The sequence below is a fragment of the Pipistrellus hanaki genome (genome assembly GCF_964339955.1).
Source record: "Pipistrellus hanaki genome assembly, chromosome: 4".
Classification (NCBI taxonomy): domain Eukaryota; kingdom Metazoa; phylum Chordata; class Mammalia; order Chiroptera; family Vespertilionidae; genus Pipistrellus; species Pipistrellus hanaki.
Genome location: NC_140506.1, coordinates 49,090,720 through 49,108,505, shown reverse-complemented (window position 1 = coordinate 49,108,505; position 17,786 = coordinate 49,090,720). Strand labels below are relative to the sequence as shown.

The 17,786-nt window shown below is 45.1% G+C and overlaps 1 protein-coding gene across 2 annotated transcripts in view; it reads left to right on the top strand.

The window, feature by feature from the left end:
- The first annotated feature begins 2,385 nt into the window (after positions 1-2,385).
- ERAP1 (endoplasmic reticulum aminopeptidase 1) overlaps positions 2,386-17,786 on the top strand; it is a 36,066-nt gene continuing 20,665 nt past the window's right edge. The window contains exons 1-5 of one of the 2 annotated variants that reach the window (XM_084881949.1): positions 2,386-2,499; positions 7,647-8,187; positions 10,612-10,750; positions 14,284-14,418; positions 17,372-17,492. In XM_084881949.1, coding sequence (XP_084738075.1) covers positions 7,661-8,187; positions 10,612-10,750; positions 14,284-14,418; positions 17,372-17,492 — 922 coding nt within the window. In that variant the 5' untranslated portion in view covers positions 2,386-2,499; positions 7,647-7,660. Of the gene's footprint in view, positions 2,500-7,641; positions 8,188-10,611; positions 10,751-14,283; positions 14,419-17,371; positions 17,493-17,786 lie in introns of both variants that reach the window. The other variant, XM_084881948.1, reaches the window with a different exon arrangement.

The following is a 17,786-nucleotide window of genomic DNA, read 5'->3' as shown; positions in this document are numbered from 1 at the left end:
TAGAAATGGATGAGCTCAACTGATCCTTTTACACTGTGTGGTAGACAATCTTATTAGTGTTTATGGTGTTCATAGTTCTGTCCAATGACAGGTGAGTGGAGGTGATGTGTGTTTTTCAGCACTTAGGTGAGGAAATGCTGATGTATAATTCTCTGGACTTTCTCTTTCCTGCCAAGTTTCAGATGAATGCACCTATAAGATGGCAAGTCTCTGTCACCCTGAGTATCCAGTGGCCACACAGGGCAAAGGACCCTGACTGTCTTCAAGGGCTGTGTACCCTGAGTGAGCAAGCAAGCTTTGTTTTCTTAACCAACTGCCAATTTAGGATTGCTCCATTACAGCAGCATAAATTAATATTCACTGAGAAGAAACCTGGAGGTTCCAGGAAGATTTCCCAGGATGTGAAATTCATAGAAAAATGGATGGGAAAGAGCAAATTTGAGAGTGCCCAGTGAATTGGGGGTGAAGTGAAGAGGAGGAGGAGCAAGTGGAAAACAGCTAATTGAGGAAGTGGTGTGATTTAGTGGAAAAAGCATGGTCTTTGGAGTCAAATGTACTTACCTAGGGTTCAAATTTAGGTTTCACTTTTTATTTTCTTTCTGTCTTTGACCAAGTTGTCAACCTCTCTCACTTTTCCTACCTATAAAGCACAATAACTTTACATGATTGCTGGGAAAGAGTAAATTACATATGCATATGTATATGGCTAGCTCTTTGCCCAGTATCTAATGTTAAGAAATCAAATTCAGGTGTCCTTTCTTTCAGTCCGCTTTCCTATAATACTATCTTTACATTTGGTAGTTGCTAAGATTTGATTTCACAGATTCTTCAACTGGGACTCCTTCAAGTCCCTCACTCCAGGGTCGGCATCCCTCATATCGCTGCTAGAACTTTGATATTAGAAGGAACGGCAGCCAAACCCTCTATTTTATTGCTTTATCAGTTGTCGTGCACTTGGATTCTGAAGATGAAATCATGGCCAGGGTAACTGAGTCTAAAGTCTGAGCAAGGAGGAGCTTGTGAGAGAACAGTCTAGAGACCCGTGGCAGCACTTTCCTTGCTGATATTTCAGCTCTCTTCTTCCCACATCCCTACAAAGCGCTCTCCTCTCCCCTCCTCCCCCCCCTCCCCCACTTCAGTCGCCATTTATAGCAGCCTTCAGTCTGCTTGGTGCCCTTCCATCCTGATCTTCAAGATATATATTTAAAAGAAACTGTATTCAGAACTAAAGTGGAACCATTACATCCCAAAGCATAAATATAAAAGGAAAGGAAGGCATTAGTTTCCTGGACAAGAACCTCTCATCCGTGCAAATTGGGATCACACACTGACCCCTGAAGGCCTTGGAGGCCACGGCTATGCACTGACGCCCCTGCCACACTTGGGAAATTACCTGATCCCAAAGCCCTGCTTCTTGTTGAATTTTAGTGAAAAATTTCCCTTGATCACACCCTGGTTGGATCTGGGGACAGGGTGCTAATTTTATATTACAAAATGTCCTTAACTGGAGAGAATATGCAGAACAAAGTGTGTTTTTTCAAAAGGATGCATAAGACTGGAGAAAGAGAGTTAACATTTACTGTTTCAGTGATTTAAAATACCAATTCTGAAAAGGAAGAAGGCTAAAAGGGAAGTGAGAGGAGAAAGCCCGAGTATAGGAAGAAAAGGGGCCCAGAGGCACAGCGGTACAGTACCCTCCCCCACTCGTAGCATTGGCTGAGGATGAACATTTGTGACTTCTTTACCATCAGATGTTCAGAGATAGGCCTGGGGGTGGGGTGTGCATTTCATTCAGTGCTTATGTTTTAAAGGGAGCCTAAGGAATGATTACTTGATTTGTTAAAGCAAGATGAACGTTTGAATGTAGGGAGCAGCAAATCTTTGGGGTCCATGTCCCCTGGGGAGCAGTGGGGAGGTTTCGGGAACAATCTCTACCTCCTTCCTCCTTAGAGGCGTTTCCTGACCACCTGGGGGCTTAGCGTTTTGCAGCCGAAGGTTGTTCTGGGTTCCTGATTCCTTCGGAGGCGGGCCAACAGCTCTCAGCCCATTTGCAGAGAGAGAGAGATAATGGACACCCGCTGAGCCCAATGAGGGGCGGGAGCCCGTCCAGGCTGGACGGAGGGGTCCGCTCCCTGGTCCAGGGCACCTGCCGGCTCTTTACGCCCCAACCCCGCTGCGCCAGGTGTTCCCAATGAAACAAACTCCTCCGGAGACACGGAGAGAACGATTACAGTCAGAAAGGGTGCTCCTCCCCCCATGGCAACCCCACTGTTTCCAGACATGACTCGCGCGTTCCCGCCGAGGGACCGGCCGTCTCCTCCCGCAGCCCCGCTCCGGGTCGCCCCTTCCCCAGCTCCCGCCGCGGCCCGGGCTCCCCCGCCGGCCTCGGGGTCACGGGCCCCTCGCGCCGCGTGCGGCTCCCGGGCTCCACTTTCACTTTCGCTCTCGGGCCAGTGCAGCAGGCGGCGGGCGGCGGAGCGGCTGGGACCCGGGCCCCAGGTACAGGGGACCGTCCGGGGCGCCCCGCGGGGAGGGGGCTGCGGGGCTGGAGGAGGGCGCGGTCCGTGTATCTATGAGATAGCCTGCCTGCGCCCCGGGAAGGCCGGAGGGCCCGGGGCCGGGATAGGGGCAGGAGGGCCCTGGACGGGCAGGAGGGCCCAGGGGCTGGAAACCGGCCCAGTCTGAGGGGCGGGCTGCTGGGGCGGCGGCCGGGGGCCTGCTGGGTCCCGGTCCCCGGGAGGCGGGGGCGCAGGGCCGGCGGCGCGCCCGCTTTGCTCCGCGTGCTCCGGGCTGTGCCGCCTCCGCACCGTGCCGCCTCCGCGCCCAGGAGCCTCCGGGTGCCCCGCCTCGCGGGGCGTCTGCCAGGCCTCGGCCCCGGGCTCCAGGCAGGGCCAGATGGAGGGGTGGGTGGGAGAGGGGGTAGGAGGACGGGGCACCTTGCGGGTAGGTAGCTGCCCAAGAAGCGAACATGGCTTCGTGTGATTGCCGGTTTGGGATTGGGGTTGGGATTGGCGTTTGTCAGCGTCTTTCCTCCCCTCCCCCCTATATTTTATTGATTTTTTTTTTTACCGAGAGGAAGGGAGAGGGATAGAGAGTTAGAAACATGATGAGAGAGAAACACCGATCAGCTGCCTCCCGCACACTCCCCTCTGGGGATGTGCCCGCAACCAAGGTACATGCCCTAGACCGGAATCGAACCTGGCTGCCCTCCCTCCGCTCCCCTCCAGCCGTCTCCGGAACTCTATCTCCTTCCTTCTTGGAGGCGTCTCCTAATGCAATGACCGCCTGGGGGCTGAGCTGGGATAAAGCTCCCGGTGGGGGCTACGGGGTTCCGATCTGGGCGCCCCGCGGCCATGCCTCGTGCTCCGCAGGTCCCGCGGGCAGGTGCAGGAGAAACGCCTTCTACCCAGCGGGTGCGCCCTCGGCTCAACTCAGCGTGGTCGAGGATTTTTTTTTTTTTTTTTTTTTTTAAATACTTCAATTGGCCAGTGTTGCCTGTTTCCCGAAGGAGTTGAAGTTCCTTAAAGCTTTGAAGTTGTTCCCGATTTTTAACAATTTGTCCCGCGTCCCGCGGCGTTTTAAAACAGTCCCAATTAATTTGGGACTGTCCCGCCCAAAGCCGGACGATCTGGTCACCTAAGTGATACCTAATTTTCTGGTGGGCCTGAAAAATAGAAAAATATTTTAGCTTGGTAAGAAAAATGTAGAATTAATTCAACATTTTAAAATTATTTACCCGCGATGACAAGTTTATCAGTGCTTGTGATGTTTTTGTGCAGAAGACTTGGGAAGAAAGTCAGTTGCCTCTTGGTGATCGATTTCACATTCCATAGCGTCCGATCAAGGGAAGGCTGAGAGAACAGAACCAGTTGCCCCCGACTTACTATGTGAGTGGGAAAAGGCAGCCTAAATAAAATTCCTGAGGTATCTTGGACTCTTTCTGACTTCCCAATTAGATACTGTTACTGATTCAGCTCACATGAATTTGTCCTTTAAATCTCAGCTAAAAATATACGAGAGCCCCAATGTAAACTGGTCTGCCAGTTTATTCTTTATTCTTTCAGTATGTGTGTGCTTTTCCTTTATAGGTATTCATTGCTGGTAACTATATGTGTGTGTGTGTGTGTGTGTGTGTGTGTGTGTGTGTATTTGTGTCAACTTGTTGGCCCCCACCCACCTGTGCCTTCGCCGCCTCCCCCACACACTGTAAACTCTTTGAGGTCAGAGACCTGTGCAATCTTGCACTGCTAGTGGTCAGCAAAACCCCTGACACAAAATAGGCCCTCAATAATATTTGTGGAACGAGTGGTTGAAAATATTTTAAGTCATTTAATATTCACCATTATCTCAGAGAGCTGTTATTCTCATATTACACATAAAGAAAACGGAACTGTCATTAAATCGCCTGCCCAAGTTCATCCAATATGTGGCAGAGCAAGGCCTCAAAGCCAGGATTTTTCTGACTGTAAGCCTGGTATACATATGATTAATATAGTTATACCGTATTTTCTGGTGTATAAGACGACTTTTAACCGAATTTTCCAACTTGATCCCAAAAATCGTCTGGATATGCGGCTAAACGAATTTTCCAACTTTATCCCGCACCAATCACTGCAAGGCTGCTCGGACCATCTCTCTAACTCAGCCAATCCAAGCAGGCTTTTTATGCATGCAAATTATGTCCTGTACCCGAAGCTACTCTGTGTTTTAGTAAAAAGCCTGCTCAGATTGGCCAGAGTCAGAGAGGCGGTCTATTAAAAAAAGAACTGGTGTTGCCTCAGAAGTGGGGGGTAGTCTTATACAGCCAATATAGGCCTAAACCTATGTTTTAACTGTAAAATTAGGGGTCGTCTTATATGCCAGAAAATATGGTAATTATATCTGTATGTCTATATAGGCATATAGTCTGACTTTAAGTTGTCTGTATTTCATGTTCCATTTTGGTTTCCTGGCAATGCATCCTCCTTGGGACACATCCTCATTTGACAAAGATACCAATGTTACTGAAGGATCCTTTGCTTTGGCCCCCACATGCTCTGAGTGAATTCTCCTTGCCAGGCTCTTTAGCAGCCCCTGGGCCTTGTTGTCAGTGCAGAACCAGTTGGGATTTTTAAGTTTCCTCTTGGCTGTTGGAGAACACTCAGGGACCTTCCTTGCCCTCTTCTACCACCTTGTGTTACTGGCCACGCCCACTAAGCTACTGCCATCAGAAATTTCAAATGGAAGCATCACATAACTCCCTTTACTTCTGGTCCTCACTTGAAGGGAAGTCCATTATTCTCCTCCTGCCCTGGGGTTCTGCCTGAGGAGGTAAGGGGAAGACCTCTTTACCATTTTGATATTTAATCTTTGTTGTTTACCAAATCGCTCTGATCCTCTGGAGCAGGAGGCATCTTTCAGTTGGTTCTGAGAAAAAAAAAAAAAGCTTGTTTTTCCCACATGTTTGCATGTCTTTTCTGGCTGATGCCTTTTGAAAAGTCTCCGTGGTTGGCTGTCTCTACTGTGTTGATATCCTTTCTGTTTAGCCTGAAGATCTGCTCCATGGGGAAGAGGAGGTAGGTGCCCTTAGCTGTGTGTTTGGGAAAGGAACAGGATGGAAAGTGGGGTGGGAGAGAGCACATAAGTGGTTAACTTAAACTATTATCCTCCCCATGTAGGATTCAAGGGATATGACCAGAGTTTGGCAAGAATTATCTAGGAGCTTTTCAACCTGTCTCTTCAATAGAATTTCTGGGGAGTCTTGAAAAAAATTCTGATGCCTCATCCTCATCACCAAAGCTTCCAGTTTAATTGTTTTAGATAGGGGCCTAGTCAACAGTTACTTTAAATGTCTCCAGGGTGATGTTAATACACAGCCAGAGTTGAAAACCACTGACATGTAGTGGGAGAATCCCATGCACCACCATCATTTCCAGGGATCCATATTGCAGCATTACTCTTCTCATCTGATCCAAATGTCTAGGAGACAGAGGAGTTTGAGGGAATTTCCTGGGCTCACCTGACAGAGACCCCTCCTGGCAAACACCCATTAGAGATATGTCTTTATCAAAGACAGAAATATGCTGGGTTCTCCCTTAAGATTCATTCTTTTTGTGTCCTGTGGCCTTAACATAAAGTGAAAAATATGGTCTGCAGCCTTAAAATAAAGGGCAAAAGATGGTATGACTCCCAGGATGCTTTGAGCATAATCCCAGAGTCAATCTCCTCTTAGCTTATGAAAAATCCTTCTCCATTACATTCTTCTGAGGCTCGCTTGGTCCACATCAATTATCTGAACAGCTCTCTTTCCCCTTGTGCTTTAGCTCCTGCCCTGGCTTGCTCCATCTGCAATGAATGCTTTCAATGTCCTCCCTTCATTTCCACATCCGACCGAACCTTTCAGACCACACTCACAGGTTGGTCTTACATGGGGGGCATCCCAGAGTCACTGTAGCTAAGTCACTCTCTTTCTTTAGAAACATCATTCCATTCTTCTGGGCGCCCTCTTTTATTGCTCTCACAGCACTCCACAATTTCCGCTGTGTTTCATTATTTGTGTGTGAATGTTTCCTGCCCTCGCAGGTTCTAAAGTCCTTGACTGTGGGATTTGTGTCCTTTGTGTTATTATATTCCACACAGTGTTCAGCACATGGCCTTCTATGTAGCAGGCATTCAACACGTATGTGTTGGGTTGATTGTAAGAGAGAATCCGGGTGACTGGTGGGTTTGTCACACATTATGGTGAAAATCACCATAAACTGTTTCAGTAATTCTTGGCTAAATATATATTAAATTAACTTTTGGCACAATCATTTGACAAGATACCAGTATTACTGAAGGATCCTGTTATGGATACTTGCCTTGTGCCCCCTTGCTATTCAGAATCTACATCTGCTTCCTGTGCTCTCTAGCTTTAAAAAGTCTCTGCATTGTAAGCTTTGTGGGAAGTAAGGCCAGTCTCCACTGCAGACGCTGCAAAGTCCTGATTCTGCTTTCTCTACCTCCCTGCCTGGTAGTGTGGATACCTCACCTCTGCTCCGACAGACAGTCGTAGTTGAAGGTAGGGACCTTGAAGCTGAAACAAAGCACAGTTGCAGGAGCAGTGGAGACCTCTCTGTAGTGGTGCCTGTAGTTGTGCCAGGCATCTGATCTCCAGGGCAGTAAGGCGGCTGGCTTCCTCTAAGCCCCAATGTGTGTGTGTGTGTTGGGGGGGGGGGGGGAGTGGAGAGGGGGGGAGGGGAGAATGGTTCTCTGATCTGATGCTTCTCTGATGAAGTCCTGGTGATTCATCTTTGCTCATCATGAGGGTCTGGTTTCCCAAAAGTCCTGGCAACTCTGCAACCTATTTAGTGAGCTATTCAGGACCCTCAGCCAGAGCTTGCTCTGTCGCTTTCAACCAAGAACCCTACTGATAAAAATAATTTAAACTTTGAAAACCAGTTGATGCCTTTGAGTGGGTGTTAATGATTGTTGTTAACCATAAGCTTTTTACTTCTATAAAGCAATAACATCGGGAAGGTAATTTTACTTTTAGGAAAAAGACTGAATACTTCTGTTGAAAGTTTATATCTGCATTTGCCCATGCTAGGTGGATACATTCTGAAATCATGCTGTCTTGATAATATTTTAGTGACTTTTGTTGTTGTTGTTGTTTGTTTTAAGGGCAGATTGAACAAAGAAGATGGTATCTCTGTCCAGCAAATGGTCACTTAGAACCATGTCATTTCTACCTTCCTCACTGCTGATCCTCTTAATTGTGTCAACTCCTTCCTGGTGTCAGAGTAGTGGCACTATGCCTCCAAAAACGAGTGATGGGACCCTGTTTCCTTGGGATAAGATGAGACTTCCTGAGCACATCGTCCCAGTTCACTATGATCTCCTGATCCATGCCAATCTCACCACGCTGACCTTCGAGGGGACCTCGGCAATCAGCATCACAGCCAGCCAGCCCACCAGTGCCATCATCCTGCATAGTCAGCACCTGCAGATTCTAAAAGCCACCCTCAGGAAGGGAGCTGGAGAGATGCCCTCTGAAGAACCTCTGCGAGTCCTGGAATACCCACCTCGTGAGCAAATCGCACTTCTGGCTCCCACACCTCTGGAGGTTGGGCTCCCGTACACAGTTGTCCTTGATTATGCTGGCAATCTTTCTGAGAGCTTCCACGGATTTTATAAAAGCACCTACAGAACCAAGGAAGGGGAAGTGAGGTATTTTTTTTTTTTCTATTATTTTTTAAAGCTTCAAGTGCTGCCCACAGTACATTATTTCAAATGGATTACCTTTTAAAATTCCCTTAAATGTTGAATTCTTTCTTTGGTGTTTGGTTTTTACTTCTTTGTAGAGATAAAAATGGCAATAGTTTGTTTTCTTTGTGTTTGTTTATTTTTTAGATCTCATTTTTCATTCTGTTTTAACCAATTTTCTTGCTTTCAGCTTTATCAGAATGAATACATATTTTGTTTAGATTTCTGGGATGTAATAAGCATCTTTAATTCTCTTGGCCTATGTATTAGTTTTCTAGGGCTGCTATAATGGAATACCATAAACTAGGTGTCTTAAAACAACAGAATTTATTCTCTCACAGTTCTGGAGGCTAGAAGTTCAAAATCAAGGTGTCAGCAGGCCTGTCCTTTGAGTCTGAGTAGAATTCTTCATTGTCTCTTCATCACTTGTGGTGACCATTGGTCCTTGCCATTCTTTGGATTGTAGCTACACCAGTCCAGTCTCTGCCTCTGTTATTATGGGGCCATTCTCCAGATTTCCCTCTTCTTATAAGGGCCCCAGCGATATTGAATTAGGGCCCAACCTGATAGCCTTATATTAACTTGATCACATTCACAGATATTAGGGAGTAAGATGTCAATATATCCTTTTGGAAGACATAATTCAAACCAGTCTATTAGATGAAATACTTCCTTCTCAGTTAAAAGTTTTTAGGGATCTTCATCTGCCTTGTTTTATTTCTGTTTTTAAGGAGGTAATTTATTTTGGGAGATTTTATGCTACATTTTAAAATTAAGTTTTATTTGTCAGTAAATTATACTACTTTTCTGTGACACTAGAGATAACCACTACTTCTGTTTTAGGGGAACATCCTATAGACTTCTCTCTGAATATGTATATATGTTACTTTATGTAAATGGGAGATACATTTTGTTTTCTGTTTTAGAAGGGCTTCTTAAAAATATGTTGAGAAGATGTTTAATATGTATGGCTATCACTGTGAATCATTTTAGTGAGTATTAAAATGTATGTTTGAGCACTGATTTATTAACTAATCCCCACTGATGGAGATTAGGTTGTTTCCAAATTTATAACATCAGCAACACTTCGGTGAACATCTTCATAAATTATTTCTTTGGAATAAATACCTAGAACTGAAATTGTTAAGTCAAAGCATCGACAAATGTTTGATTTTCTTGCTATATTCCTCACCTATAATCAATTTTGTGTATTTGCAGTCTTCTTAGAGCCAGAAGCCAACAGATATCTCCTTTTAATTTAAATTACATTGGTAATTGAGGAATTTGGGCAGCTCTTGATATATTGATAGTTACTATTTGTAGGTTCTTCTTTTGTCAATTGCCTATTTATGACCTGTGTCTGCTGTTCCACTTGGTTGCTCAGTGTACTATTACTCATTTTAAGAGCTCATTATCTGTTAAGACTCTTAACCCTTTGTCAAATATGTTTCAGTTTTCCTGGGTTTTATTTGTCTTTTCCCTTTGTTAATGATAGCTTTTGTCATATACTGTAAAATATTTTTTAGTAGTAGTATAAAATCCATCTATCTCATGGTAACATTAGAAATTAAAACACACACCTATTTTATCTTATTTATTATTTTATTTATTTATTATTTTATTTTATTATTTACTTTTTTTTTATTACTAGTGGCCTGGTGCATGGATTCAGGCACTGGTAGGGTCCCTTGGCCTGGGCTGTGGGGATGGGCAGAAACTGGCTCTCTGACATCCCACGAGGGATATAGTAATGCACAAAGCAGTAGGCAGACAGGGAGGAGCCCAAGCCTGAGCCCAGGCCAGATGCCACACTGTTCTAGCTTATCCGAACCCTGCTGCACCTACCGATGCCACAGTCCAGTCCAGATGGGGGAGGCTCCCTCCACCCCAGCTGCACTCACCAGCCATGAGCCAGGCATCTGACGCCCATTGGTCAGCTGAGCAGTGCTCCGCTGTGGGAGTGCACTGACCATCAGGGGACAGCTCCTGCATTGAGCATCTGCTCCCTGGGGGTCAGTGTGCATCATAGCTATTGATAGACCTGTCACTTAGCTTTTATATAGAGAGGTTTTATTTTATTTGTCTTAAACAAAGGAAATTTATTTTTCTACAGTTTTGTAGGCCCGAGGTCTGAGATCAAGGTGTCAACAGGGTGGTTTTTTTTGTTTAGTTTTGTTTCGTTTTTCTGAAGTCTCTCTCCTTGGCTTGCAGATGGCTATCTTCTCCTGTGTCTTCACATGCTCTTCCCTCTGTACATGACTATGTCCTAATCTCCACTTCTTATAAGGACATCAGTCACATTGGGTGAAGGCTCACCCTTCACACACACCTATTTTAGAGTCCCTGGTGCTTCATGCTGAATTTTTATTTTGTTTGTTGTCATTTTAGGATTCTCGCATCAACACAGTTTGAACCTACTGCAGCCAGAATGGCCTTTCCCTGCTTCGACGAACCTGCCTTCAAAGCGAGTTTTTCCATCAGGATCAGAAGGGAGCCGAGGCACCTCGCCATCTCCAATATGCCCCTGGTGAGCCTCAGCTCCTCTGCGCCTTCTCACAGGAAAGCCCACTGCTTCACTGTGACTCGCGTTACCCCAACAATCGTTATTATTCAGCTCCCGTTTCGTTTGTTTTATTGCCTGACAGATGGCTGACTTTTCTTGTTTATTTCTAACCTATGCTTTTGCTTCAAGCAACCATTTCTTTGTAGTCAGAGAAGAAACTGACTCTAAAAACATGCGAAGTTTCAGGAAGAGTGACATTCTAGGTCGTCAGTGCTTTCAGGAGAGATTCAGTCTGACGAACTCAGGTCCTTCACAAAGCACTTTCACTTCGTTTTCTCATGTGACCTTTTAAAGGCATTTTAAAGAGCATGCTTCGCCAAATAGGGCCATATTTCTAGTCTGTAGTTCTTTTCTATAATTTCTATATATTAACATTAACTATGTAGTTGGTAACATATGCACAAAATTGGGCCGATAGAAAAAAGGAAAAAGTAATTTTTTTTCAGAATATTACAGCACTAAAGGTTAGTAATGATAGGTAGCTCAGTTTCCTTTAAAGCAGTGTTTCCCAAACTTCTCTCATGATGGGAATCACCTGGTGGAGTTGTTAAAATGCAGATTCCTGAATCCCAGCTAAGAAGTGCTAAACTAGAAGTTTGGGGAACATGTAGGTAAAATTGCATACTTAACTAGTAAGTATACAATAAGACAGAGCACTAAGTTAAGTATACAATTTTACCTATATGTTCCAAAAAATTCTAGTTTAGCACTTGTAACTAGTAAGTATACAATAAGACAGAGCACTAAGTTAAGTATACAATTTTACCTATATGTCCCAAAAAATTCTAGTTTAGCACTTCTTAGCTGGGATTCAGGAATCTGTAGTTTAACAACTTCACCAGGTGATTCTCATCATGAGAGAAGTTTGGGAAACACTGCTTTAAAAAAACCATTATCCTTCAAATTTCAAACACATGCAAGAGTTTCCTCTGATTTTTCTAAGTGGCCAGAAGAAATGACTGTACCAAATGAATAGGACGCAAGGGCCCCTGTCCTATGATTCTGGTAGCTTAGAAAAAAACATCGCTGAGCTGTCATTCTACAACAGATGCATGCTAACTCCTGAAGCACACATTCGTCCCGAGAGGCTCACTGTGGATGAGACTCGGGGTGGACCCCTTGTCTGGAGCCCTGAAGGGTGACCCTCCTTATCCCTGTGCAACTTCTTCGCATGAAGGGACGCAGAGTGCCACAGACCAACCTCTGGGACAGTACTTCTCAACCTTTAAAACTCTGGGTCCCCTCTGAATACCTTGAAGGATCCCTTCCTCAAACAAGGTTCTGACAGGCCCCCAGAGAGGGCTGCCCCTCTGAAAAACATTTTCTGAAAAATCCCTGGCAGCCAAGAACTTCCGTCTCCCCTTCCCCACATTTATATATGAAAAGATAAGAAAAAATTTGTCATTTTTCTAATATAAGTTTGAGATAGAGACCATGCTTTTTCATAATTCCCTCCCCCAGTATGATGGTATTGCTCCCAGGGATGGGAGTGAGTTCACTAATTAGAGAATTACAGATTTGAGAGGATAAAGGAACCAGGAGAGACTGATTACACAGGTTGGTGGAGAAATTCGTAGGCTTGCAGGGGGAAGGCCAGGAGCACCCCAGGGCTTTGCGAAGATGCTAGAGTCTAAATCTAAGAACATCCAGGACCCACTTGTTGAGGATAGGAGACTCTCTAATGTAATATTGCCCTTTGGACAGAAAAGCCAAGTAGGAGTGGCCTGAATCAGGCTGCAGACCTGAGTTGAGGGGAAAGACAATGGAAACTCAAAGGATCTTTTTTGGAGGCTAGAAAATCAAATAGTTAACCACGTTTATTAGTTTATTTAGCTTACTTTTCTAATAATTAGCACATCAGGAACGGAAATTTTGGTGAGGAGTTGGTAAAGGCATTTTAAAAAGAAAAGGTAATTTTGGGTCCTTCAAGTGTAAACCTAGGTTGGCTATGAGCATCAGTGTTTGAATGACCAGAGGGTGACCAGCTGGTGGATATTAAGAAGGACCTGAGCCCAGAAATTGGGTGGAAATGAAATTAAAGGAAAAATGCGTATGTTAACGATGGTTTGCTCCAGGCTAGTTTGGAGGGTCCTTTCTCCAAATCCTGGCCCAGTGCTTTCTGTTGGCTGAGGTACTAGCCTTCCTTTTGGGGGGGGGGGGGGGGCAGACATCTTAGGCTGTACCTTCCTCGCTGCACCCCGCTCTGCTAGACTGCCTCCTGAGTGCACTGAAAGGCTGATTCCAATGAAGCAAATCAGTTTGGAGGAGGTTTGCAGGGCAGGCCCAGGCATGTGTTACTTAGAAGCTCTTTGTATTATAGGCTGTGTAATCATTACATACTTGCCCAGTGTAGAAAATAAATTAAGCATTACACTTCTAGATAAGTCTCATACCGGGTATTTAAGGACAAGTGGACTGTGCCTTGGCAAACCCAGCAATCTCAGTTTTGCTTTGTCCCATCCATATCATCAATTCTCATGCACCAAATATGAGTCAGTTTGTGGTCAACTGGGTTATTTTTAAGAAATTATGTGGTGATCGTTGCTCTATGCTGGATATAATTTTGAAAACCCACTGAATTTTATACTTTAAAATTGTGAATGTTATGGTATATAAATGATACCTCAATAAAGAAGAAATTGAATAGAATGATTTGGCCTTAATGAGGAGACAAAAGGAAGCTAGGTAGAGAGGGGAACCCATCTAGGTGGAGTTAGGAAGGTACCCCAACTGGGCGGGGAAGGAAGGGCCAATGAGAGGCATGAAATGTATGGCTGTTGCTAAGACAGGCAGCTTACAGATAACCAATCCTAAGACTGAGGCATATAACCAACCCCAACAATGTTATTAAGGCAGAATTCTTTGAAAAAAAAACAAAAAAACAAAAACAAAAAACAAACCCCCCCCCCCCCCCCCCAATAATCAGGAGCTAGTGAGGCTGTACCCACTCCCTAAATTGAAAAGCATGAGTTTCCTCTCACCCTCTTCCTTTTACCCAGCAGGCAATGGGTTCCTGATGTTCGTTCCTGTGGCAGGGGGTGGGGGAAAGTGATGGGATGGGAGAGTGGTTTGGGAGGGGAGCACACATCCTGTTGCCTATGTGGCTTACAGCCATGAGCCATGTGGGCCTCCACATGTGGACTAATAGACTTTAATTCTCTTGGATGCTGAACTACTCTGGACTGCAGCATGGAAGGGAAGCTCTGGATGCTGGTCTGCTCCTGGAACCCCAGCTGCACCTTTTCCTGGACTGGCTGTTCTCAATCAACTTCAGTTCCAATAACCATTTTTGCCCATGACTTCATTTTTCAATTTCACGAGACCATGAACTTGGACTAAAAAACCCCACATTTTGGTTTCATCGATATCTAAACTAGAATAGAATATTGGAAAGAGACATTAATTATACAAATGCCATGCCATATACTTTCTGTGGTATGTCTGGTAGGAAATTACAAAATTGGATTATTTGCTGATGTAAGTTATTTTCGTTTTAGGTTAAGTCGGAGACCATTGCTGAAGGACTCATAGAAGACCATTTTGATGTCACTGTCAAGATGAGCACCTACCTCGTGGCCTTCATTATTTCGGACTTTAAGTCTGTCAGCAAAATGACCAAGAGCGGAGTCAAGGTGAACCTGTGATCATCACATGGGGTGACCAGCTGGTCTGGGTCTGCCTGGGACTGTCCTGGTTTTAAATCTGGAAACCCACATCCTGGGAACCCCTCAGTCAGGGGCAAACCAGGGTTGGTGTCCTCCTGTCACAGATGCTCATATTTACAGTGAGGTTCTAATCACAAAAACATGTAGAGAAGCCTGGCCTGGCGAGTGTCTTGGTTCCGGCTCCACCACTACCTGGCTCTCTAACCTCGGCCTGCCTCCCTCCCTTTGGGACTGGTTTATATGTCTTTAAAGTGTGTTAGTTGGACATTACCCTGCAGTGGTTTCTAAGGTGGCTTCTGGCTATAACTTTCTGCAGTTTGGAAATGAACGCCACTGGCTATCTGAGCAGGTGATTTCTGGAAGGAAGAAAGATAGAGCAGTAGGCTTGGAGTCTTTAATGGCTCTGGGGAGGGCCCTTGGGCTAGGGCCCTGGTCATCAAACTGCGGCTTACGAGCCACATGCGGCTCTTTGGCCCCTTGAGTGTGGCTCTTCCATAAAATACCACAGCCTGAGAGAGTCTATTTTGAAGAAGTGGTGTTAGAAGAAGTTTAAGTTTAAAAAATTTGTCTCTCAAAAGAACTTTCAGTCGTTGTACTGTTGATATTTGGCTCTGTTGACTAATGAGTTTGCCGACCCACTGGGCTAAGGAATATTAGAATACTGAAGAAAAAAGTTCTCATTTCAAGGAGCACTCGCTCCTTGTCTGGAGTACCATTGGGAAGTGAACAATCCATACAACTTTTCTGTGACACTGAGTGCAGGACACGATTTCGAGATACCATAGCTCACTTATTTGCACTGGTTTTCACTGAGGCCTGGGTAGTTAGGTTTTCTCTGTTAATTAAATTGCCTTTTGTTCCGGTAAGGGCTTCTCCTTGTGGAAAAACCGCCACTTACCCCAGGAACTTGCAGGTGATGCTGAGACTTGGATGTAGGGAGCAATTCAGTTCAGCAGGGAATCTATCAACAAAAACACCCACTCGTTGACTTGCCCTCTTTTGTGAATTATTTGTGAATCTTTTTATAAGGTCTCTTCCCTACTGTGATACTGTGGTTTATACTAAGAAATTCATCTTCCTCCTGATTCTGGCAATGAACTGCGAAAACCCTTGTGTTTCCTAAGCTAAGGGAGTGATAAAGGTGTTTCTTGTTTTGCTAATGAGGTGACCTTTGGAAAGCCCCTAGGTTGGGGGCTGGCTGCCAGGAATCCACCAGGTGATTGGAGGGTTGGAACTGCAATCCCCTCCCCTGACCTTGCTGGAGATTGAGTTCCAGCTCCAACAGAGGATGATTTAATCAGCCCTGCCTGAGTCTGAGCCTCCACCCAAAACCACCCAACGAGGTCAGAGAGCTTCCAGGTTGGATGTGCTGGGAGGGCAGCGTGCTAGGAGGGGGCACTGAACTCAGTACCCTTCTCCTGTACCTTGGCCTTACCCACCTTGTCTATGTGACTGTTCCTGAGTTATATCCTTCTACAGTGAGCCAGGAATCTAGTAAGTCAACTTCTGGTTTGTGAACCGCTCTAGCAAATTAAGCAAGCCCAAGGAGCGGATGTTGAAACCTCCAATTCATATCCGCTAGTCAGAGGCGCAGCTCACAACCTGGACTTTGGACTGGCATCTGAGGTGGGAGTGGGGGGCAGTCATGGAGGTGGAATCTCCATGGAATCGGACGCTATCTCTAGTGTTAGAATTGAGTTACATTGTAGGACACCCAGCTGGTGTTGGAGAATTGCTTGGTAATGTGGGGGAAACTCCCCGTAAACCCTACTGCAACTCCCCACACCCCTCCACAATGGAACTGGGTCCCAGAATCCCTTTTCCATACTAATACTTTTAGTCCTTGTATTTCTTTAAACGCATTAAACACATATTTTATACTCTGTGTAGTAATTGTCATGGGTAGAGTCTTTGTGTATCCGGTTCTGTGGTTTATGGTTTTTGCTGTCTCTTGCTCATGGTGTCTTGTTCCTTGTATATATTGTGGATTATGTTTGTGAGCTTGTATGACCTGTGTCAGAGGTGGATTCTTCCAGAGAGAATTTGGGTTTGCTCTTGTCGGGTGACTGGAAGCACTTTGGACGGCACTTTAAATTGAATTACTGGCTTTGGGTTTTTGGACCATCTGCTTATTGTGAATCTAACTGTTAAACAGCATGAAGGTTAGCTTTTGGTTCAGATTCTCCATATAGTAGCAAAGATTGAAAACCATCTTTTTTCAGTGCACTCATTTGAGGAAGAGGGTGGTTATTTCTGGTTTGCTTACAGCAGTGTTTCCCAAACTTTTGACATATGTGTACCCCTTCTATAATTTTCGTAACGCTGAGTACCCCTCGTACTCATGAGAACGTAGAATTAGGCACAGCTAAGCACGGTGCAGTGCATATCCCCACCAAACTCCGGTGCAACGCGTACCCCCACCAAACTCTTCCCGTACCCCTGGGGGTACGCTTACCACACTTTGGGAAACACTGGCTTACAGTAAGGGCATGTCTTTTTGTTCAGGTGCGTTTCCTGTTATACTGACAATCTTAAACAGGCTTTGAACTTTGTCCCCTGAGTCTTTCAATACCGTGAAAACAAAAGCTCTGTATTGGGCTAGTGTATAGGGCAAAAGCTGGCAGCATTGTTCTGACTTCTGAGGCTCTTCCTGTCACTTCACTTCTGGCCTCTAAGTTGTCTTTATCACTGTCGCATGAAAACACTTAAAGAGACCTTCTTGTGTATGTTATCCGGCATTTGTAGCTGCTTTCAAAAGGGGAGTTGATCAGGAACAGTCAGCATCAATACAAGAAATAGAACTTCCAGTTGCCTTCTTTGATATTGGCAACCCTGTTCTCAATATGAAGCTGGTAAACAGGCAGTTGTGGAGAGCAGCCATGATGGCGTTTGAGTAAAGTCCGTATGCCTTTCTCTTCAGGTGTCCGTGTACGCCGTGCCAGACAAGATCAATCAGGCAGACTATGCACTGGATGCTGCGGTGACTCTTCTGGAATTTTATGAGGATTATTTTAGCATTCCGTATCCCTTACCCAAACAAGGTAGAGATTTGGCACAGATATTACACATTGTGGCATTTATTGAACCCAGCCATCGATTATATCCCCCTAATTAGCATCCCCGTGGTTATCGCACCCGTCCCTCAAGTCTTTAAAACCCTGGCAGGTGTCAACCATTGGGTTGATCCTCCTCACCCCTGATCTGTTCAGTAAACTAGTGATAGTAAAAGCAGGTCTTGATACAGTCCCTGAGGCACGTGGCATGGAAATAATTTTGCCTTGGGACTTCAAAGAGAAACCCAACATTGTCTGTGGGCAGACAGCAAAATGCAAATG